This window comes from Bos mutus, chromosome 29 (assembly GCF_027580195.1).
Source record: "Bos mutus isolate GX-2022 chromosome 29, NWIPB_WYAK_1.1, whole genome shotgun sequence".
In the NCBI taxonomy this organism is placed as follows: domain Eukaryota; kingdom Metazoa; phylum Chordata; class Mammalia; order Artiodactyla; family Bovidae; genus Bos; species Bos mutus.
Window position 1 is genome coordinate 28,938,722 of NC_091645.1, and position 24,842 is coordinate 28,963,563.

General features: G+C 41.7%; 1 protein-coding gene across 2 annotated transcripts in view; it reads left to right on the plus strand.

Annotated features, from left to right (window-relative positions):
* FAM118B (family with sequence similarity 118 member B) overlaps positions 1–24,842 on the plus strand; it is a 48,558-nt gene that overhangs the window by 9,145 nt on the left and 14,571 nt on the right. For both annotated transcript variants that reach the window (XM_005892271.2, XM_070365281.1), the window contains exons 2-3: positions 15,187–15,279; positions 19,073–19,325. In XM_005892271.2, the coding sequence (XP_005892333.1) occupies positions 15,194–15,279; positions 19,073–19,325 (339 nt within the window). In that variant the 5' untranslated portion in view covers positions 15,187–15,193. The remainder of the gene's footprint in view (positions 1–15,186; positions 15,280–19,072; positions 19,326–24,842) is intronic.

A 24,842-nucleotide genomic window follows, 5' to 3' on the forward strand; every position in this document is an offset into this window, starting at 1 on the left:
AGAATGCTGTTTTTTGAATTGATGTCAGCATGAAACCAGGATGCTTTAACTTGCCCCAGAAGTTCCTCCTGAAAACTGCTTTTCTCCTTATAAATGAAAATACCCACAGCAGTTCTCTCCAGGTGGGATCACTTGCTCTTTCTACTTCACTGTCTCTTTCGTATTCCCCAGGTGCCTACATGTGACCTGTCCTTTTCTCAGAAAGGAAAGGTGCTCCCCACCCCACCCCACTCCTGTGCAGTGTCCCCCGGCACCCAGGCTGCCCAGCCGTCTGTTGTTGCTCCCTCTGACTCCTCGGTCTTGCACTGACCTCCTTTGCTCTTTATGAAAGTATGTTTTTAGGTCTTCCTAACCTGTTCTGCTCTCAGCTTTTCTCCTCAATTATTTTCACTGGCTGCTTTTTAAGACTGATGCCACCTGCTCTGCAAAGCGGTGCTGTTCAGGCTATTTCTTCTAAGTCAGCCTAGCCATTCTAGCTCCAGTGGCCCTTGTAGCAGATAATAGCCTCTTTCTGGAGCTTTCAGATTCTAGTTTCAGGTATAAACAATGTTTTTATCTCTCAGTTCATTTACAGATCAAAGAGAATATTTTTCAGTTAATTTTTATTAAGAGAAAAAAATCCTGAAAAGAATACCGGCAGATTTACGGTCATAATGGAGTAGGACATGGCAACCCACTCCAGTATTCTTGCCTGGAAAACTCCTTGGACAGAGGCGCCTGGTGGGTTACAGCCCATGGGGTCTCAGAGTTGGACATGACTGAGCGCACACAGTCGTAAGCTTAGCCACTTCCCTTTGTTCTGGCTGGTCTGTCATTCTCTCCTCCTTAAGGGATTACTGAAATTGATCCAGGGAAGGTACTCGCAAAAACTTCCCTAAAGTGGAGGACACTTCTTTCAAAATCAATAAGTACTTGCATTAGTGCTTGAGACAGAAAGGGGGAAATAATCACCAATAATCCTATCACCCAGAGCTTATTTCTGCCACTCGGAGACCTCTAACACATGATACGGAACAGGGTGTCAAACGATGCTTTGATCTTTAAGGTTGAAATAGGACTGTCTAAAAGTGTATTTGTGGTTTGAAGGACTGTGTAATGAAACTCTGAGTAGGTACCTCATGGGTCTGAAACACGGGCAAGATCTGGGCTGAAGACACAGATTTGGGAGACATTAGCATTTAGTTGGCATGGTAAGCGCTGGAATAGACGCGGTGGGGAGAGGAGGGAGCAGGTAAAGGGGCTGGACTGGAGAGCCTCAGACCCCTGAGGACGGTGCACATTCAGGGAATGGGCAGAGTACAGGAATGGGAGGAAGGCCGGGAAAACACAGCATCCGGAGGAGATGAGAATGGAATTCCGTGTTAGACGCTTCCAAAAGGTAAAGGAGGATGAGTCCTAATGATGTCATTGAATTTTACCACAATGATACCTATTTACCATAAAGTATTTCTTGATCTTACTACTACTACTGAGTCGCTTCAGTTGTGTCCGATTCTGTGACCCCGTAGATGGCAGCCCACCAGGCTCCCCCGTCCCTGGGATTCTCCAGGCAAAAACACTGGAGTGGGTTGCCATTTCCTTCTTCAATGCATGAAAGGGAAAAGTGAAAGCGAAGCTGCACAGTCGTGTCCGACTTGCAGCGACCCCAGGGACTGCAGCCCACCAGGCTCCTCTGTCCACCGGATTTTCCAGGCAAGAGTACTGGAGTGGGGTGCCATTGCCTTCTCCATTCTTGGTCTTACTCAAACACAGTTGTTAATCTCCTGTGTTAATCTGTTCATACATGCATGATAAACTTAGCACAGATGTATTTTATTGGGTTGACTAAAAAGTTCATCTGGGTTTTCCCATACCATGAACAACCTGAATGAACTTTTTGACCAAGCCAGTGTGTGTGTGTGTGTGTGTGTGTATTCAGTTCAGTCACTCAGTGTCCGACTCTTTGCAACCCTGTGAATTGCAGCACGATTCATGGACAGGCCTCCCTGTCCATCACCAGCTCCCAGAGTTCACCCAAACTCATGTCCATCGAGTCGGTGATGCCATCCAGCCATCTCATCCTCTGTCGTCCCCTTCTCCTCCTGCCCCCAATCCCTCCTAGCATCAGGATCTTTTCCAATGAGTCAACTCTTTGCATGAGGTGGCCAAAGTATTGGAGTTTCAGCCTCAGCATCAGTCCTTCCAACGAACACCCAGGACTGGTCTCCTTTAGGATGGACTGGTTGGATCTCCTTGCAGTCCAAGGGACTCTCAAGCGTCTTCTCCAACAACACAGTTCAAAAGCATCAATTCTTCAGTGCTCAGCCTTGTTCACAGTCCAACTCTCACGTACATACATGACCACTGGAAAAACTATAGCCTTGACTAGATGGACCTTTGTTGGCAAAGTAATGTCTCTGCCTTTGAATATGCTGTCTACATTGGTCATAACTTTCCTTCCAAGGAGTAGATCAGATCAGATCAGATCAGTCGCTCAGTCGTGTCCGACTCTTTGCGACCCCATGAACGACAGCACACCAGGCCTCCCTGTCCATCACCAACTCCCGGAGTTCACTCAGACTCATGTCCATCGAGTCAGTGATGCCATCCAGCCATCTCATCCTCTGTCATCCCCTTCTCCTCTTGCCCCCAATCCCTCCCAGCATCAGAGTCTTTTCCAATGAGTCAACTCTTCACATGAGGTGGCCAAAGTACTGGAGTTTCCGCTTTAGCATCATTCCTTCCAAAGAAATCCCAGGGCTGATCTCCTTCAGAATGGACTGGTTGGATCTCCTTGCAGTCCAAGGGACTCTCAAGAGTCTTCTCCAACACCACAGTTCAAAAGCATCAATTGTTCGGCGCTCAGCCTTCTTCACAGTCCAACTCTCACATCCATACATGACCACAGGAAAAACCATAGCCTTGACTAGATGGACCTTTGTTGGCAAAGTAATGTCTCTGCTTTTGAATATGCTATCTAGGTTGGTCATAACTTTCCTTCCAAGGAGTAAGTGTCTTTTAATTTCATGGCTGCAGTAACCATCTGTAGTGATTTTGGAGCCCAGAAAAATAAAGTCTGACACTGTTTCCACTGTTTCCCCATCTATTTCCCATAAAGTGATGGGACCGGATGCCATGATCTTCGTTTTCTGAATGTTGATCTTTAAGCCAACTTTTTCACACTCCACTTTCACTTTCACCAAGAGGCTTTTGAGTTCCTCTTCACTTTCTGCCATAAGAGTGGTGTCATCTGCATATCTGAGGTTATTGATATTTCTCTCGGCAACCTTGATTCCAGTTTGTGTCTCTTCCAGTCCAGCGTTTCTCGTGATGTACTCTGCATATAAGTTAAATAAACAGGGTGACAGTATACAGCCTTGACGAACTCCTTTTCCTATTTGGAACCAGTCTGTTGTTCCATGTCCAGTTCTAACTGTTGCTTCCTGACCTGCATACAGGTTTCTCAAGAGGCCGGTGAGGTGGTCTGGTATTTTCATCTCTTTGAGAATTTTCCACAGTTTATTGTGATCCACACAGTCAAAGGCTTTGGCATAGTCAATAAAGCAGAAATAGATGTTTTTCTGGAACTCTCTTGCTTTTTCCATGATCCAGCGGATGTTGGCAATTTGATCTCTGGTTCCTCTGCCTTTTCTAAAACCAGCCTGAACATCAGGAAGTTCGCGGTTGATATATTGCTGAAGCCTGTCTTGGAGAATTTTGAGCATTACTTTACTAGCGTGTGAGATGAGTGCAATTGTGCAGTAGTTTGAACATTCTTTGGCATTGCCTTTCTTTGGGATTGGAATGAAAACTGACTTTTCCAGTCCTGTGGCCGCTGCTGAGTTTTCCAAATTTGCTGGCATATTGAGTGCAGCACTTTCACAGCATCATCTTTCAGGATTTGAAATAGCTCAACTGGAATTCCATCACCTCCACTAGCTTTGTTCGTAGTGATGCTTTCTAAGGCCCACTTGACTTCACATTCCAGAATGTGACTCTAGGTGAGTGATCACACCATCGTTATTATCTTGGTCGTGAATATCTTTTTTGTACAGTTCTTCTGTGTATTCTTCTGCTTCTGTTAGGTCCATACCATTTCTGTCCTTTATCGAGCCCATCTTTGCATGAAATGTTCCTTTGGTATCTCTAATTTTCTTGAAGAGATCTCTAGTCTTTCTCATTCTGTTGTTTTCCTCTATTTCTTTGCATTGATCGCTGAGGAAGGCTTTCTTACTTCTCCTTGCTGTTCTTTGGAACTCTGCATTCTAATGGGAATATCTTTCCTTTTCTCCTTTGCTTTTCGCTTCTCTTCTTTTCACAGCTATTTGTAAGGCCTCCTCAGACAGCCATTTGGTTTTTTACATTTCTTTTCCATGGGGATGGTCTTGATCCCTGTCTCCTGTACAATGTCACGAACCTCCCTCCATGGTTCATCAGGCACTCTGTCTATCAGATCTAGTCCCTTATCTATTTGTCACTTCCACTGTATAATGACAAGGGATTTGATTTAGGTCATACCTGAATGGTCTAGTGGTTTTCCCTGCTTTCTTCAATTTAAGTCTAAATTTGGCAATAAGGAGTTCATGATCTGAGCCACAGTCAGTGCCTGGTCTTGTTTTTGCTTACTGTATAGAGCTTCTCCATCTTTGGCTATGAAGAATATAATCAATCTGATTTTGGTGTTGACCATCTGGTGGTGTTCATGTGTAGAGTCTTCTCTTGTGTATATATATACATATATATATACGTTCACAGCTCCACTTCCCTAAAGGTGGAGACTTCTCAAAGGTATGGCCCTTAAGGGCATGATGTTAGTCATCTTTGGTGAGACAGTATTGACTTGTGTCTCCACAACATTGACTCTGCAGTCAGCGTCCCTTGTCTACTGTGTAACTGCCATGTGAGTACTAGCAAGCTATTTAATGTCTCTGTTATCTGCGACATCTGTGACATGTAAGGGTGATGGTGGTGTCTCCTTCATAGAGGAGTGAACATTCCCAAAGTGCCGAAAACCATGCCTGGCTCACTGTAAATGCTGCATAGAGTTCGTTGGAGGTGAACTGGATGCTGTAATAATTGTATTAGTTTCAGTGCAGTGCCTGGCATTTAGCATTTAACAGGTATTAACATGAAAATTCAACACCTTGTAATTAATACAATAACTGTCAATTTAAACTGCCAGCATATACAGAATATATGTGGCCCAGGCCAGAGGGAAACCTCAGTGGACTGAAAATTCTCTGCATGTAACTTTATTTTATAAAACAATCTATAGACTTTTTGTAGAGCTACTGTGTAATCTTTGTGTTTTTTTCATGTAATTGGGAAAAAGAAAACTGAAAGGTAATGACGACTCCTGCAGGGCAGGTAAGCATGTTCATATGCGGGAGTGAGCATACCCTGAAACAGCTGAGTGACGCATGTCCCTCACAGAGTGAATTTGGCGTGAAAGAAGCAATACCACACTTTACCTAGTCACCCTGGGTTTTTTGTGTGTGTATTTTTTTTACAGCTCATAAAATTAAAAGTATCAGTTGATCTCTTAGACTTTGAATTAACTCCTGGTGCGTACACACTCATTCATTCAGCAAATATTTAAATATTTACTCCACTGTGTAAACACTTACTGTATGACAGAAACTGAGCTGAGGGCAGGTGTTTTGAAAGGTGAATAAGGTGCTGACATGTAAACGAGGCCTCCGTGGGAAGGGGAGGCTTCAGCGATGGGACGGCGGGGGGCAGAGGTGCTCACCGAGGACAAAGAGCACCTGCCCTTCTAAGGGGAGACTGTGTGAGCTGGGGGCGTGGCTGATGTGTCCCGTGTGGATAGGGCAGGGGGCTGGAAGGGAGGTTGTCGAGAAGACTGCAGAGGCCAGGCCAGGCCAGGTCTTTCCGGCAGGATGAGGTGTTTCATATTAAATACAGAGAAGCCATTGAGTGATTTCTGAGCCATGACTTAATCCAGTTTGTATTTTGAAATCCGTTCTGCTGCTACAAAAGCCTTTCTTCTCTATTTGTAAAATAATTTAGATTTAATATAGTAAATAAAAGTAAGTGATTTTTTTTTTAGTATTTTCTTTTATTATTTATGTGGCTGTGTCAGGTCTCAGTTGCGGCACGTGGGGTCTTAGTTGCGACATGTGGGTTCAACTCCCCAACTAGGGATCCAACCTGCACCCCCTGCATTGCAAGGTGGACTCCCAACCACTGGTCCACTGGGGAAGTTCACAAAGAAACAGATATTTTTAGCCCTAAATACTGACTTCTTTGAGTTGTTTACCAGAAAGAGTTCTTGCATTAAGAATCTACCCTTAAAAATCAGTTTAGGCACTTCACTGGTGGTCCAGTGGTTACGATTCTGCAAGCTCAATGCAGGGGACCTGGGTTCAACCCCTGGTCAGGGAACTAGATCTCACATGCCACAGCTAAGACTCAGCACAGCCAAATAAATAATCAGTTTACATCTTAGATATCAGAAACTTGAGTTATAAAAATAAGATGATATATATCTAAAAATGTTCAGTTAGTGTTGGAGAGCGTTCTTAAAACTTGAGGTCTGAAATCCTTTTGCCTGCTGGAATCAGATTCCCTTCAACCCCTGTTCTGTTAGTGTATCTGAAAAGCGATATAGTCTGAATGTTGATTTACCGTGCACACAATTTCCACAGGAATTTGTCTTTTCCCACTTGTTCCATTTTAAAAAGAAGTCAGCCTTTTATGGTCCTGACTGCCTTAAAAGCAGTAATAGGATGTTTCTTTTAATTGGAAATGCTTTGTCTGTTGCACAATAAATTTCTTTCTTGTAATTGTGATCATGAGCAACATCTTACATTTCAGTTAGTTCATTCAGGAAGTATTTGCTCACCCGCCCTGTGCCAGGCACTGGTCTGGGATCTGAGGATGCTTGTGAACTAAACTGAGATCCCTGCCCTTTGAGGGGTTTGTATTCCAGTGGGAGGAGGTGGATGGCAATTAATAAGCATAATTAGTATCTTTATTATACTACTAATAAATATAATTAGTGTGCTGGGGGTAGTACATGCTATGAAATTGTAGAGCATCTGGTGCAGGGAGTGAGGAGGCTGCAGCTTTAAATACAGTGATCAGGGTAGCATCATTGAGAAGGTCTGAGTGGAGCAAAGGATTGGAAACATGTACCGATGGGGGATGGGGGTGAGCAGATCCAGGAAAAGGAACAGTCCACACAAAGAAAGGCCCCAGGCCAGAGTGCTCCAGGCCTGTTTGCGGAAGAGTGGAGAAACCTGCAGGTTTAGAGGGAGGGAGGGAGTTCCTCTGCCTTTTAGGAACAGGCTTCTCAGTCAAATTCAAAAAGTTCATATGCCAAAATAAATGAGTAAATTAGGGAAAGAGTTTTCATCCTGTGAACGCTCTGCAGGTGGTAATCTATAAATACCCCAACTCATGTCTTAACTTGAATTAGGTAATTCCTAAGTAACACAAAAGTTTCTTAAATTCATTTCATAGGGCAGCTAAGCAAACAAAAGAATCTCTTTTTCTTCAAATAAGAAACTGATGTTGGATCACAAGCTCATATGAACTAGCATTTAGTAAAAGGTGAAAATTTACCCTTCCAATGAATAGATTTCAAAAGCCAAAGGCTTTGTTTCGTAGCAGAGATTGGCAAAGGCGCACTTGTCTCAGAGAGGGGCGGTGATGGAGGTGAAGATTGGGCCGAGTCTGAGGGGACTTTAGAGCAGATTTGGTTGCCTCCCTTCTTTCTTTCAAGCTCAGTAGCTCCAGATTCTTTTATCATTTTTATTTGGTGATCTATGTTTTCTGTTCTTTAACTCAGTGAGATTTTCCTTGTGTTTCTTAAGTTGGCAGCCTAAATCAGGTACACTGCTTGTATAAGGGCCTGTTCCCCAGCCAGGTCCGGCTGCTGGCTGCTCAGAAATCAGTACTTGAGAGACAGATGTTGGTGGAAAGGAAAATTACTGCTAATCAGAATTCTGGCAATATGCAGATACGGTAGGCTCAGTGTCCCTCCAAAAACTGTCTCCCAGGATTCTGCTTGGCCATGAAAGCTTTTAAAGGGAAAAAGGAACTCATCTCGGTTAATCCTTGAGATAGAGATGCAGAACCCTCCTCCTACTGTGTGCAGTCTTGTCTCCCCCACCCCACCCCACCCCACCTCCGGCTCTGCAGCTTGAAGGATCTTGGTTCCCTGGCCAGGGATTGAACCTGGGCCGCCGCAGTGAAAGCACCAAATCCTAACCACTGAACAACCAAGGAATTGCTGTGGTTTTTCTTCAGATGCTGTCCTGTTCACAGTGTGTTCCTGGGAAAGCTGAAGGAGAAGCTTGGGAGGAGATCTAGTCATCTGTTAGTTACTTATTCTTAATTTCTACTCCTTTGATCTACAAAAAGATCCAAGAGATCAGGATTAGGCAAGGTGTTCTGTGGTCAGAAGATTTGAAAGGTGTGCTGGGGCCAGAGATGAGTAGAGAATGGGGATGCCTGATCTAAGAGGGCCTCCTGCAGAGAGCTCTCTCCTGCCAAAAGCTGCTTCCGTATCCCCACCTGTGAGAACATCCTTCTATTTCTGTGGGATCATGGGTGAAGGTCTGACTTCTGCTGACATGCAGTGCCGTATCCTTAGAGCAGAAGATGTCCACGTGGGTCTGTTGGTGATGGTACTGTTGCCTATTTACATAAACAAGCAGAACAAGCTGATGAGCAGTGGGGTTAATCCCATTTTCTTAAGGTCATTCCTTGGAGCTGTTCGCCATAGACTCAGTACTGCTCAAGATGGAGCCGTTTACGGCACAGCTGCAGTCTGGTTTGTACAAGACCTCAGGAATGTGCAGCCCACACTGCATCTATGGCTCTATTGTCCTAATCTCAAGCTGCCTGAGCCTGCTCCTTTGTGACTCATTGAGGCATGGGAGACTTCAGCTTCTCTACAAACAGTAGGCAGGCACTTTTGTCCTTGGGTATGTGGGGGCAGGGGTTTAGGCACAGGGTTCTGCTCCTTTCCAGTCCTAATCAATGACTGATACAGTAGAATATTGTCAAAGTCACACGCGTATCAAGTGTATTATATTGGTGTGTATATTCCGTATCACTTTTGTTTCGGATGCATGGTACTAATTGTAAAGAAGCAGCCTTAGTTTATCCAGTGAGATACTTGAGGTGTTCCAGCTATGTGTGTGTGCTAAGTCTCTCAGTCGTGTCAGACTCTTTGCAACCTCATGGACTGTGGCCCGCCAGGCCTCTGTCCATGGGATTCTCCAGGCGAGTATCCTGGAGTAGGTTGCCATACCCTCCTCCAGGGAATCTTCCCGACCCAGGGATTGAACCTGAGTTCTTATGTCTCCTGTATTGGCAGGCGGGTTCTTTACCACTGGCTTACCTGGGAAGACAGGACTGATCTTTTCTCCTGTTTCTGAATTTTATTTTTCAGAGTATCCTTTTGTGGTTTCTTAAACTTTTTTCTTACTGATTCCTTTCCCCATTTGTCATGGTTGTTTCGTACTTGAGTCCTTTCTGCAAAATTGCTGTTCATTGTTTCTGGCTCATTTCCTATGAGGTTGAAGCCGAGGTATGATCACTAAAGAAAATGCTAAGACGCACAGGTCTTTGACTTTCTGAAGCAAAACATTCTATGTTCATCTCTCAGTAAAAAAGGAAAGTGATCCAGGTTAGCATAACTGAGAGTTAGAAGGGGCCTTAAAAAATTGGCAAGGCCTTTTTTCCCTTTTTAAAAAATAGAACTCTGTGCATCACCCCCAGATGTAATTGCCCACCCTCTTTTTCTTTAAAAGGAAATGCCATGACCTCTTTAGGCCTCCAGTTGCACTGCCATCCCGAGTGGGAAGTTCAAGAGCGAATGTTTTGTAGACGTTTGATTTGTTGAATGACAGGATAAAAAGATTGAATGCACTCAGAGCAAGCTTAGTCCTAAATCTCTCTTGATTGGATATTTTGAGAATTGAGTTTTAAACATAAGACCCCAATTTTTTAATGCATTCTATCAGTTTAAGACACCATGCAAAGACAGGTCTACTTTGTTTATCTTTCTTATATTCTGTCCTCGGTTTGGTTTGAGATTGGGTTTGGGTTACATGGCCACAATATGGGGACCTCTGAGATGTCTAACCTGGTGTTGACACTTCACTTAATCACTGTTAACATCCAGCTACACTTGAGGTTTTTAATTGTAACATTTGCCAAGCTGTATGTCAAAATGCAACTTAAATTTTTTTTTTTTTTTTTCAAAATCAGTGGTGTTTAAGTCATGACAGGAAAGTCTTCCCTTTAAGACTTGTCAAATTTCCAACTCCGAGAGAGATCCTCTATAATGGTGACAGCTTGTTGGCTACCCGGACTTGAAGGAATCTGCATCTGTTCCCTGTCCTTTTGTTCTCGTGAGAAGGAAGCAGTTGAGGGCACGGTCATTCATAATTCACCTGCCTTATTAGGAGGACGATGTCAGTTTTTAAGGACTGGCTAGAGTGTCCAGTCTTACCCTTGAAGATTTATTTACTCTCATTTTTAATGAATTGCCTAGGTCATTTGTGATAAATTTGTTTGCACGGTCATACTACTTGGATGTGGAAGATTTTTTCATTGAATATTTTTAAAACCTCCTTGTTTAGCATCATGTGTCATTGTTTTCAGCATGTACCTTCTCAGAAACTTCACAGGAGGGAAAGCAGTGACGTAGAAGGAATCTATCAGTTATCATCCTTTGCACAGTAAAACCATCGGCATCCATCACCAGCTTCTGCTTCAAATCAGATTTTAATTCGGATGTTCCATTACTCCTTCTTGAAACAGTTTTGTTCCCTCTACATGCTGTGTTACTTTGGTTTTATAATCGAAAATAACTGATAAAAACAACATCTGAGCTCTTGAGCCCGGAATATCAGTGTAGTTTATTTTGGGATTTGAGTTTAAAGGCTTTCTAGAATTTGTGATTATACCTCTCAATCCCGAAAGTCTTCCCAGAAATCCTGTATCTTATGAGTTCACTCTCACATTTTTCATTGCTGGGTCATTGTTTACTGGTGAAATCCCAAGAATAAGTAGTATGAATCTGGCATTTTATCAGTGACTGTATTAAAGCAAATTTCCAGGAAATGAGTGTGATACAGGTCTCATCTGACAGAAGGGAGAGGGTGTTGGTCACATGCAATTTAGGGATAAAAGTAGGAACAAAGTAAGTTAACCAGAGGTAGAGGAAGACTGGTGCACACAGAGGAATCACAGCGAGGCACAGCTAAATACAGTTCATGTATATATATGTATATAAAATTGGGGTATGTTGCTTTACAACGTCGTGTTAGTATCTGCTCTGTGACACTGTGAATCAGCCTTGTGTGTACATATGTCCTCTCCATCCTGCACCTCCCTCCCGGCACCCGCCCCCCACCCCTCTAGGTGGTCGCAGAGCACAGAGCTGAGCTCCCTGCGCTATGCAGAGGGCTCCCACTAGCTCCCTGCTTTAATCCGAGTCAGGTATGTGTGTCAGTTCCAATCTCCCACTTCATCTCCCGCCACCTCCCGTGTCCACATGTCCTCTCTCTGTGTCTGCATCTCTGTCTCTCTTCCTGCCCTGAAAGTAGGTTCATCTGTGCCATCTGTATAGATTCCACGTACAGTTCTTTTTTTTTTTTTTAATTTTATTTTATTTTTAAACTTTACAATATTGTATTAGTTTTGCCAAATATCGAAATGAATCCGCCACAGGTATACCCGTGCTCCCCATCCTGAACCCTCCTCCCTCCCCATACCCTCCCTTTGGGTCGTCCCAGTGCTCCAGCCCCAAGCATCCAGTATCATGCATCGAACCTGGACTGGCGATTCGTTTCATACATGATATTATACATGTTTCAATGCCATTCTCCCAAACCTCCCCACCCGCTCCCTCTCCCACAGAGTCCGTAAGACTGACCACGTACAGTTCTTATATATCAGTTCCATTTTTGTGTGTGAATGAGAAGGATGAGAATGGCAACTTCGTTCTATACAAAACAGATAGGATAGGCTGCAGTCTCCGATAGAACTGAATTCATCACTGCCTTAAACTGTGTCAGTGAACTGTTAACTGCCCGCAAGCTTGTTGGATGCCCTCTTGTAGTACCTTACACTGCCTGTCTCTTCCTTCCTTCCTTCCTCTCCCATAGTTTCTAAAAAAACAGATGTGTTGGAATTAGTCCAAAAGCCACAATCAGAGGGGCTTGGTTTCTTCCAAATCAGAGGATGACTATCTTTTCCCTTAGAAAACAGTTAACCCTTTTCTGTGTTTATGCTGGAGAAATAAGCCAGTCTATTCCAGTCAGTTCTATTTGTTGATACTTTTAAACAGCAAAGGGTAAAGCTTGCTACAAATATAACTGATCTTTTAGACCAAGCAAGGACCTCCTTTGCTAGCTAGTCATTTGTACATCTTTTGTATCTAGGCAAAAATGTCATGATTAGAACTTTTCTCTTTATTTATTCCATCCATTTGTATCTGAAAATGTGTTATTCTGAGTTCATTGTGCATGTCAGTGGTTCGTTAGAGCGGAAGACCACACACTAGAAGCAGAGGGAGACCCCCAGATCAGCATGAGGAGAGCAGGTGCAAGGCCCCACTGTCATCCCTCTGTGGAAAAAGAAGCCATATTTTGCCATCTTTCTAGAACCAAAATGCTGTGAAAGCAGGGACTTCTGGAATTCTTTCATGTTTTCAAATCTATAACTGCTATCTTAGGTAATCTTAATTTCATTCATATAGCCAATTCTTTTTCTTTTTTCCTTTTTCCATATCTCTTACTGGATTTTTCCTAGAACACTGGCCTCAATTTTTCACTTTTTCATCCACCAGATATGAGCATCCTATTTCTTGCCAAGCTGACATATTTCGAAGTAAAAGTATCCTATCTGATATGAGGATTTAGGCCTTAAAATTTTTGTTAATAAGGTTACTTGTCTTGGCATTTGATGAGCATCTTTTATTTTGTTGAACTCTGTTGGCCTTGAAGGATTTTTCAGTAGCTTGGCAGTAATTGGAGTAATGAAGACACCGGCCTTTGTTTTCTTATGGCAGAAAAGCTATTCCCCGCCTCTGCTAAGTCCCACTGAAATGAAAACTCCAGTGGCGATCACTCAAAGAAATTAATGTGTGAACTAGTTGATGCATGTTAGGAATTCTGTGCAAGATTTTCACAATCAGAAGTTCTTTAGCAGTAGCTGCACATTGTTTAGGATAAATGCTAAACTAGAGTTATTTTTTCTGAAATTGCACTCTAGAAGGAATAAGATATGGCTTATGCTTAGATATCACTGGGATGTACATGTAATATTGTATCATATGAGACATCTTTCAGACTGAAGAAAAAATGTTAGAAGACAGAATGAGTATGTGATCAAATATAATATGGGCATATTGAATTACTTTGCATTTAGTTCCTAAGTAAAAGGACCCAGAACATTCCAGTAACAACTTGTCAAGAGCTGTTGGCCATATTTAATTCTCATAAATTATGTATATGGAAGGGACCTTTGGAATAGTTGACTCTATAAAGAAAAAAAATGGAAAAGCTTAGTATTCAGGTGTCAACACCAAGAATTGACCATCTGTCAGAAGAGAATCCAGCAAAACAAGTACATTTTCCAGGGGAAAATGATGGGACTGATCTGGGGTTCTGGTTAGTTGGTACTGCTGGGAGGTTTGTAATATGTAATGCTTATCACCAGAAAAAAATTATTTCCTTCAGCTCCTAAATTTAACTGACTGCTTTAACTGTATCAGCAGAGCACCGAGTCATGTAGCAGCTCTGCTGCTGCTGCTAAGTCGCCTCAGTCGTGTCCGACTCTGTGCGACCCCATAGACGGCAGCCCACCAGGCTCCCCCATCCCTGGGATTCTCCAGGCAAGAACACTGGAGTCGGTTGCCATTTCCTTTTCCAGTGCATGAAAATGAAGAGTGAAAGTGAAGTCACTCAGTCGTGGCTGACTCTTAGCGACCCCATGGACTGTAGCCTACCAGGCTCCTCCATCCATGGGATTTTCCAGGCAAGAGTACTGGAGTGGGCTGCCATAGCCTTCGGCATCACCATTACTTCAACTAAATCTGAACGTGGGATTTAGTTTTTAGATTTCTAGAATGTGGGAGCTCCCTTCTTTGATGGTTTTGAACTGCGTATTAAAAATGGGGTGGGGGGAGATGAGAAGATAATACTTGGACAATGTTTTTAGATTATAATAGCGCAGCTAAGAGCGCGGACTTGGGAGGCAGACCGCCTTGGTTTGAATTATGGTACCGAGAGTCAGACACAACTTAGTGACTGAACAAGCACATGTTGAGCTTCCTGTGCCTCAATTTTCCCATCACTAAAATGGGGCGATAGTAGTACTTCATAAGATAATGGGGATAACATGAGTTCATGTTTGTAAATCGTGTTTGGCACGTGATAAGCATTATTACAGAGTTTGTTAAAACTCTGATTTAGTAGCTGAATTAATCATTGGACTTGATTTAATAAACATTAAATAACTTCCCTCTATATTTTACTTTGATCTTTCTCAAGTCGTCTTTCTCAATTTTTTATGTGAGTGTACTTTGTCCAGATTACAGATGTTTATAGAACCATTGTTAAGGAAAGAGAGTAAGCATATGCTTAGATTGAGAGTCGTGCTTCCCCGGCGTGAGGAACCAGTTGTTCAGAGACAAGGAATGTCCAGCAGTCAGCAAATTAGTATTGATTATCCTGTTCTGGATCCAGTGATTTCCTTAGGTGACAGTAAAGGATATTAATAATATGGGGATGTGTAGCACAGTCACCCATGGGTTTTCCCGTAAGTCTTCCCCAGACCTGTCTCAAGGTAGAATAGCAGGTATTTCTTGGCTCCGCAAAGTGGTGGCCAACTGGCATGAGTTGGCGACGGTTTGGTTCTGCTCTGTTTGCTTTTGAAGCAGGGTCGGGGAGGGAGGGGGAGCCTTCAGAACATGTGTTTAGCTATGTATGTCAGCTAACAGTACAGAGCTTCAAAACCCTAATTTCAAGGTCACTTTCTTTTGGATGAATTTAATCCCAGAAGTTTGGGACACTCATTGATTAATGAGTTTCTGTTAAGCCAGTTATACCTCTAAATCGCTTTCAGGATGTATAGCTTATTAAAACTATTTAATGCATGTGCTCTTTTGAATAATGTACTTTACACATCTAATTGTGGTCCATGGTGTTTAATCTATTTTAGAAACTGGATGGCTTCCACAGGGAGCCAGGCCTCGGATATAGACAAGATTTTGGGATTCTTCAGTGATGGCGCACCCCCCACCAAGAAGCCCAGGTAAACAAGCGAAAGAAGTCTGAGGAGCAGAGCAAATCACCATTGGTGGTAGCTGATGAAAAAGAATAAACTTGCCCTACATCCCAGTTGGCTTCACTAATTAATACTGGCCTTCAAAAAGAAAAAAAGAAAACACTGGCCTTCATGGAAAAGTCAGACTGTTTTTATTTTGCATTTAATTTTTATTTTTATCAAGGTCAGAAACGTATATGATTTTAAGTCAGTTCTTCAAGGGCTGTAGTGCCTCAGCCCTCCTTGGAGCTAATCACTTTCAACTTTGTCTGTTTCTTCTGATGTTTGCTTCCAGATTTTTAGTACTCTTGTGTTTACTGCTGGTTTTTTTTTTTTTTTAGTTTTTGGTTTTACCTATTTCAAATTGTGGAAAGTAAGGATTAGGTTTGCTATCATGAATCCTCCCCTCATAGCTCCCAACACACACACACCCACACCCACACACACACACCCCAAAGCCTCTCCCCACAACACACACACGCACACACACACACACACCCCCCTCAAAGCCTCTCCCCACAACACACACATACATTACAGACTCTCCCCACAACGTCCTCGTATGTTTTATATCACAATTTTCGGTTTGATATTTACATCGTATGACTGTATAAATAGTGTTCATAGCTGAGCGTAATATGTGATGATTACTTTTCTTGTCCGTTTTTCTCTTCCTGTTTGTTAAGAGTGTCCGTTTTTTTGGCTTGCTTTGTTTTCTTTGAGCCTGTTAATTGAAACTCAGACTGTGACAGAGAGTAGATCTCCTAATCCACTGGCCCACGCCAGGGACGTGCTAGCTTAGCATGGTTCTGTGGACTCTTCCCTCTGGCAGTTGGTTCCTGGCCTGCCGCCTTGCAGCTCTCTGCCATTTCCTTTCCCGTCACCCTGAGCATTCCTTTCACGTCTCTCCTGCGTTGGATCCTCTGTTTCCTGGATCGTCCTTTTCAGCGTACACCTTCATTTTGCTGAAAAATGTCTCATCAGCTTCTTTAGTAAGACTTCAGAGGGAAAAAGTTTGGGGAGACATTTGACAATGTCTAACTGTACTCTTCACATTGATTTGACGATCTGGCTGAGTAGAAAACTTGAGATACAAAATCATTTTCCTTAGAGTTGTGAGATCGTTGTCCATCCTCTGCTAACATCTAAGTATTCCTGCCAAAATAGCCACTCTGATCTAATTCCCAGTCCTTTGTAACATATGACCTCTTTTTCTTTTCTCATTAGACGCTCATAAGGATGGTTGTTTTTTTCCTCAGTAGTCTGAAATTTAACAGCACTGTATCTTCATGTGAGTCTGGATATCAGGTAGCTCTATTAAGCAGACTGCTGGTGATTTCACATTGGAAACGTTTTCCTGTGTTACTTATTTGATGATTTCCTTTGCAGTTCTTTTCTGTTTTCTGTCTTGATAGAACTCTGGGTATTTAGACGCTGGACCTTCTGGATAAGGCTCTAATTTTCTTATAGTTTTCTGTCACTTTTGTTTTCATCAGTCTGCTTTCTCAAAGATTTTCTCAGTTGTATCTCCCACCTTATGAATTTTTATTTCTGTTATAGTTTTAATTTCTAAGAAACCTTTTTGTTTGCCCACTTTTTTTTTTCTTTTTTATAACATCCTGTTCTGTTTCACAGATGCCATTTTTTAAAAAAACCTTTGTGAGAATGTCCGTTTCCTTTTCAGTTTTTCTTCTCTTTCCTGTGTTTTCCCTTGTTTTCCCCAAGTTCCTCTCTATCTGCTGGCTTGTTTGGATGTAACTCACATGCTGGGAGTTTGTTCAAGGTAAGGCGACCCTTATTTTTCTGCTCCTGTTTAAGAGAAAACACTAAAAAGCCAATTGGGAAAAAAAAAAAAGCCAATTGGAGACTCTGTGGTGAGGGGCTTGGTCACTGGCAGGCCTCTGTGGGTCTTTTCTCTCATGTGGATCATTTTTCCCCAAAGGGGACTCCTCCTGTCTCCTGACCCAGTGGGGTTGAGGTACAGGTCTGAGGTTGACTGCCCACGCCTGGGAGTCTTCTTTTAGGAGGGGAGGGCAAGGGAAAATCTCATATTTCTTGTACAGAATTTACACAGGCACCTCGCCAAGCTGGGCTGTATGTTCTCAGATGCAGAAGCCTCTGGTCAAACCTCCCTAGAAGATAGGCGTCCCTTCCTAGTGTTCTGACCGCATCTGACACAGCCTTGCAGTGAATTGACCCTCTGCCTTCTTATGTTCTACCCGAACATCCCCAAGCTTCTAATGCCCAAGCTTCTACCCAGGGGCTCGGTTCTTGGCAGCTCCTAAGCTCTGTTGACCTAGTTTGTCTACTTTTCCTATTTCCGTTATCTTCTCCTATTTGACTGTTTATGAACGTATGCCTTCTTTTAAAATTACTGTTATTTAGTGTTTTAGGAAGAGCTGAAAATGAAACAACTGTTACATTTTCCCTTTGTAACCGGAAATCTTAAATATGGAAAAATCATACCTCAAATCTGTAATGTCTGAGGTAAAGAATTCAAATAGTACGGCACATTCAAGTTCAAAGCAAAAGTCCTGTTCTCCCCAATCCCCAGAGTTAACTACTCTGTACAGTTCTTGTAAATCCTTCTAGAAATTTTCTTAAGTATATGTTTGTGTCTGCTTCACTTCCTTGATCCCCTTGAACCGAAGCGCACTTTTCATTGTTTGCTTCTAGCCTGCATTATCCGTCTTCCCCAACAGACAAAGCTTTTGCAGTCAAGGACTCCACTGTGTGTGGTGCTGGATAAGTTTTTCATCAAGTTGGGAGTAGGGAAGGCAGTTCTAGAGGTAGAAAACCAGGTTTCAAAACCAGGTTTCTCAAGGCTAAAAGCCCTGCTCCTTTCTTGCGTTAATGCCAGCATACAGATCCTTTTTCTGTTCATTTCATTATTTGGACAAAAGGCTGAGAAGGGTAATTTCTTAAGAAAACACATGCCATCAGCAAAAACTAAAGTGCATAAACATATTTCAAACAGGTTTTATTAATAATACAGTTTCAGGATGAAGGGGCGTGGAGAAACAAAACACAAAAACTCGCACCCTTGCTGTCTCACACAGAAGTCAGGATTGAACGCAGTGCTTATCACGGGAAGAAAGGAATGTTTTCCACCTTGCGTCACGTCCGTTGAATAGTTATTTCTTTATTTAGGTCTGTAAGGCTCTTGTGTTTTCAGAATTCTGTTTGCTACTATTTCATTTTTTGCCTGAGGTTGTCTAGAACAAAACCAAAGGCAAATTTGTTCCCATATTTGACTGTCTCATGCTTCACTTTAGTCATGCCCATTTTCATCTTAACGTTCTCAAATTTGGGGCTTAGGTTTGTATTGGCTTTTCTTTTGTCTCCTGTTTTACATTTCTCAGTGGTAGGAATTTCATGTTGGAGAGGGTTCTTTTCTCTCTTGAGTCCAAATCAAACATGTCTTTTTGAAATGTATGTTGATTTAAAATATAGTTTAGTTATCAGAACTCTGCTGAGCTGTGATAATCAGACCTTTTCCTAATGTTAGTGGGTTTTCTTAGGTTGTGAGGATTACGAAAGAGAAGATTGGTCTCATCAGGCTCTTTAGGATTCCCACAGTAGGATTTTTACTCTGGTTTTCAGCAAACGCTGGCATGTACTCTGGTCTTTTTGCTCAGTCTGCTTTGTAAAGGCGTTAGACCCGTGCTTGTCACCTTTGCGGCTTCAAGAGTGGAGCTGAAACGGTGGCTTAATATAGCTTTGCTCTGCGCCTCGTGTCTGCAGGGTGTTCCCAGGCATCTTATTTGTTTGACCCTTTCAGGAAGCTGCTCCCAAGCCTGAAAACTAAGAAGCCTCGGGAGCTCGTGCTGGTGATTGGAACAGGCATCAGTGCTGCGGTTGCGCCCCAGGTCCCAGCCCTGAAATCCTGGAAGGGGCTGATTCAGGCCTTACTGGATGCGGCCATAGATTTTGATCTTCTAGAAGATGAGGAGAGCAAAAAATTTCAGAAGTGTCTCCATGAAGACAAGAACCTCGTCCATGTTGCCCATGACCTCATCCAGAAACTGTCTCCCGTGAGTACTCTGTATGCTTGGTATTTGATCTTCCCTAAAACAGGACACGCGTGCTAAATGCAATCAGGATGTTCGTTTCTGGTTTGTAGATTTGTGTAACATTTAGCTCTTCTCCAAAATGTCTGTCCATGGACCTGATTAGGGTAGTTACCTTAACCCCATATCAGTGTGGGGATGGGAGTGGCAATGATGATAATGTTGTTGTTGAAGCCTTTATATATACAAAGTGAGGCCACTGTCCCATTATTGCTGTTTTAAATTTACTTTTTCTATAGTAGTAGTATGCTCACTACTATAAAAGCTGTGTTCCCTAGCATCCATGTCTTTTAGAGAACCTCAGAAAGATTCAAGTTAGTTCTTACTTTGTGGATGAAGCCATGCCAGTTTTTAATGTTTCTTTTAAAGGCAGTCATTCATTCATTCATTCATTCATTCATTCATAGAGAGAGAGAGAGAGAGTCATGTTTTGTCAAATTGAGCTGGAAATCAGTTCCTGAATGATATAAGGGCCTTCTTGTCTTGCTTTGTTTTAAAAATGTTTAAGAATTAGGATTCAGTTAAGATATATTTGGATATAATAGAGTAGCCAAAGCATGTTTTAAAGCTTAGTAGATTAAGTGCACCTTTGAAAAAAATATAACTCTTAACTCCGTTAAAAGTCAGTCATTGCCATTGCTTTTTGCCCCTACGCCCGAGGGCCTGTAGAAAAGAGGTGTCATCAGGTGTTAGCCTGAAAGGCGTTTAAAAGTAATTCCTTCCTAGTTCCTGACTCATTCATAAACTTAGGGCCTGTTACTTCCTCTATTCATTTCATTGTCCTTAATTGGGATAAAATGTTACTAACCTAGAACAGTATAAAAATTAATAGACTTTTAAGAGTTCCTGATACCTCTACCTCATACCGTATACAAAAATTAACTCAGTGGATTAAAGACCTAAATGTTAAGAGCTAAAAGATAGAAAACTTTTAGAAGAAAGCATAATTTTAAAGCTTCATGACCTTGGATCTGGCAGTAGTTTTTTAATTGTGACACTAAAAGCCTAAGAAACAAAAGAAAAATTAGGTTAAACTGCACTTTGTCAAAGTTATGAAAGCTATTAGGCTTACCAAACATTATCCGGAAAGTGAGAAGACAGCCCCCAGAATGGGAGACGATGTAAACAATTCATGTGTCTGGTGACAGTGTGGTATCAGAATATATAGAGAACTTAACAATGCAAATAATCCAGTTTTTTTAAAAAATTGTTTTAAATACAGTTTATTTACAGTGTTCTATACAGTTTCTGGTGTATAACAAAATGATTCAGTTGTACATATATTCTTTTTCATATTTTTTCCATTATAGTTTATTTTAAGAATATTGAATATAGTTCCTTCTACTGTGCAGTAGGGCCTTGTTTATCTGTCTTATGTGTAGTAACTTGGACCTGGTAATGCCAAACTCCCATAACAGTAAGTTTGTTTTCTATGTCTGTGAGTCTGTTTATGTTTTATAAATAAATTCATTTGTATAATTTTTTAGATTGCATCTGTGTTATCATATCATATTTGTCTTTCTCCTCTATGATATTTGTCTTTATCGTATGATATTTGTCTAAGTAAGTCTGACTTACTTAGTATGATAATTTCTACATGGATGTTGCTGCAAATGACATTATTTCATTCTTTGTTATGGCTGGATAGTATTCCATTGTATGTATGTACTGTATCTTCTTTACCCATTCATCTGTCAGTGGACATTTAGGTTGACTTCCATGTCTTGGCTCTTGTAAATTGTGCCACTGTGAATGTAGAGGTGTGTCTAATTTTTTGAATTAGAGTTTTCTCCAGATACATACCCAGGAGTAGGATTGCTGGATCACATGGTAACTCTATTTAAGGAACCTCCATACTGTTTTCCATAGTGGCTGTACCAATTTAAATTTCTACCAATAGTGTAGGAAGGCTCCCTTTTCTCCACACCCTCTCTGGCATTTAAAATCAGTTTTTAAATGGCAGAGGATTTGAATAGACATTTCTTCAAGGAAGATATACAAATAGCCAATAAGTACATGAAAAGATGCTTGACATCATTAGTCATTGGAAAAACACAGATCAAAAACCATGTCAGGGGCTTCCGTGATATGGTCCGGTGGTTAAGAATCCACCTTCCAATGTAGGAGACGTGGGTTCAATCCCTGGTCAGGGTACTAAAATCCCACGTGCCTTGGGGCGGCTAAGCCCTTGCACCCCAACTAGAGAAGCCCCCGTGCGCCTCAGTGGAGACCCAGTGCAGCCAAAAAAATACCGTGTCAGATACCTCTTCATGCCTGGGATAGCTGGAATCAGAGTCGGATAGTAAGTGTTGGCAAGGCTGTGGAGAAATTGGAACCCTCATTGCTGGGATTGTGAAACTGTACAGACAAGGTGGGAAACTGGCCATTTCTCAAATAAATACAGAGTTGTTGTGTGAGCCAGTGGTTGCATTTGCATACACACACATATCTACACACCCAAGAGAGATGAAAGCATCTGCCCATACAAAAACTTATAAACAAATGTTTATAGCATTGTTCATTATGGACAAAAGGTGAAGACAGTGCAGCTGTCCATCAGCTGTCGAATGAACAAAAGGTGACACTCACGCAGTGGAATCTTACTTGCTAGTAAAAAGGAATCAAATTACCGATACATGGTGCCATGTGAATGAACCTTTAAAATATTATGCTGAGTGGAAGGCAGTCACAGAAGACCACGTATTAGAAGATTCCAATCATATCAAGTGTCCAGACTAGGGAAATCTATAGGAGCAGAAAGCAGCTTAGTAGTGGTTTAGGACTGGTGGTTTAGCAGTAGCAGGAGTTGGTGGGCAGGAGGCGAGAGTTCCAGGGTACAGGCTTTCTTCTTGAGACGGTGAAGATTTTCTAAAATTGACTGTGGTAGGGAGTTTCCTGGTGGCCTGGTGATTAGGATTTTGGGCTTTCACTGCTGCAGCTGGGTTCAGTCCCTGATTGGGGAACTGAAAATCCCACAAGCCCCATGATATATGGCCAAAAAAAATAAAAAAAGACTGTGGTGACAGTTGCACATATTTGTGGATCTGCAGATAACCACTCAGCTGTGCACTTCAAATAAGTAAATTGTATGTTATGTGAACTATATCTCCATAGAGACATTAAAGGTAAAAGGATGAGAAAATTATGATTTAAACACTAGTCAATGAAAGTGAGAGTGACTGTGTTAATACCTGACAAGTACACTTGAGAGAGAAGAAAGCATACATAATTTTTAATGCTCAAAAAAATACAAACTTGTATAAAACAGTAATGAAAAATTGTATCGCCCCAAAATATAAGGGAAAAGTATTAAAGAAGTATGTCAGCCAGTCAGTAAAAATGTTGTCAGTGAGAACCTACTGTGTAGCTGAGAGAACCCTACTCAGTGCTCTGTGGTGACCTAAGTGAAGTGAACGGTTAGTCGCTCAGTCGTGCCCCACTCTTTGCGACCCCACAGACTGTGGCCTGCCAGGCTCCTCTGTCCATGGGATTCTCCAGGCAAGAGTACTGGGGTGGATTGCCATTTCCTTCTCCAGAGGATTGTCCCAACCCAGAGATGGAACCTGGGTCTCTTGCATCGCAGGCAGATTCTTGACTGACTGAGCCACCTGGAAATCCCTAAATGGGAAGGAAGTCCCCCCAAAAGAGGGGATATGTGTGTACATATAACTGCTTGGCTTTACTATACAGTGGAAACTAACACAACATAGTAAAGCAACTGTGCTCCCAGTAAAAATTAAATAGGTAACAATAAAAGTGTTGTCTTTCTAGGGGGAAAAGAAAGAGCTCATGAGGACAAAGAATGCTGTATTAGTCCAGGAAGACTTGGAGGCATGGACTTGTCTGCCATCCCACTTGTCTGTTGGAATGGTCTCCGGAGAGTAGAAAGCATGACCTTGTTAGTTGGGTTGGTTACCGTTGAAAGTAATGAGAGAACTTAAAGTCAGTGTCAGTATATACTAACCAAGTAAGAAACTGGACTCACTGATTATCTCTGGATGGAGATTTATTACTCACCTCAAAGTGTAATTGTCAGTTCCAACAAAACAGCAATTATCAAACTTTTGGGTCTCAAGACCCTGTTATACTCCTAAAAGTTACTGAGAATCTCAAACAGCTTTTGTTTCTCTGGGTTATATCTCTTTTATATTATATATAAATTATAATATATATGTCTCTATTCACTATTAGAAATTAAAACTGAGAAATTGAAAAAATAGTAAATTCTCTTAAAAATAATAATAAACCTATTATATGCTAACATAAATAACATGTTTATGAAACACAACTATATTTTTCAAAACAAAAATAAATTAGTGAAAAAGAATAATAAATCAGTGAGAAGAGTGGTATTGTTTCACATTTTGCAAATCTCTTCAGTGTTTGGCCTAATAGAAAACAGACCCTCACATCTGCTTAATGGAGTCAGTTCCGTGTGTTTGTGGGGTTTTGGTGTAACTGTGCGAAAAAAGTGAGGTCTCAGGTACACACTTGGAAAAGAGGAAAGTATTTTAAACTCTTTTTGGATAACTGTAGATATTCATTGTTGATACTACACCAAAATTTTGTAAGTGATGGCTTCCTGGAGATTAATAGCCATAAGGAACCTGAAAGTCAGATTATAGCCATGTCAGTGGCGATATAGAATCTGAACTTCCCTTACTCTGATGTGTTAAGCTCCATGATCCATCTTGCATTTAGAAGAATCTTCTTATTCTAGAATTTGACCCATTTCATTATAACATACAAAAAAAAAAATGCATCCTTTAAAATCACTGCCAGTCGTATCACAAAGGTATTTGGAAGCTGTCATGCTCATGGTGGCAGGTAAACATTTTCTAGAAACCTGATTCTTGCTGGAAAGCTCAGCTTTTATCTTTGGCAGCAATGGCAGCAATCATTGGGTTGTTTCTCCTCGAAATGACAGGCTCACTTCATTTATTTTTGCAAAAATGGTCAGAATACTCAAATCTGAATAATCATGATTTGTCTGCCAGTCATTCTTTTAATTAAAAATGAGATTTGATGACAAAATCTAGTTCACCTAGTTCAGCTTAAAACTCAAAATAGTCACCGATGTTTTGCCTCAAGACCCACATCAGACTCCAGTCTGCAGAAGTGCTTCTTGTGTACTTCCTGTTCTTTACACGGAGTATTAGGAGGACGTGTACTCAAGGGTCCGCGTTTAATACAACTGATTATGTTCACTGCTTTATTAAGGGCGTTCTCAAGTGAAACTGGCATTCTTCTCTACTGTAGTCTTTGGTGGTGAAGAACACTGTGATGACTGGCAAGCTGGGTTCCCTGAGTCCCGAGTCACACCAAGACACCAGCAGTTCTTCCTTTCATTGCTTTTGTGAAAGTGAAAGTCACTCAGTCGTGTCTGACTCTGTGCGACCCCATGGACTATAGAGTCCATGGAATTCTCCAGGCCAGAATACTGGAGTGGCTATTTCCCTTATCCAGGGGATCTTCCCAGCC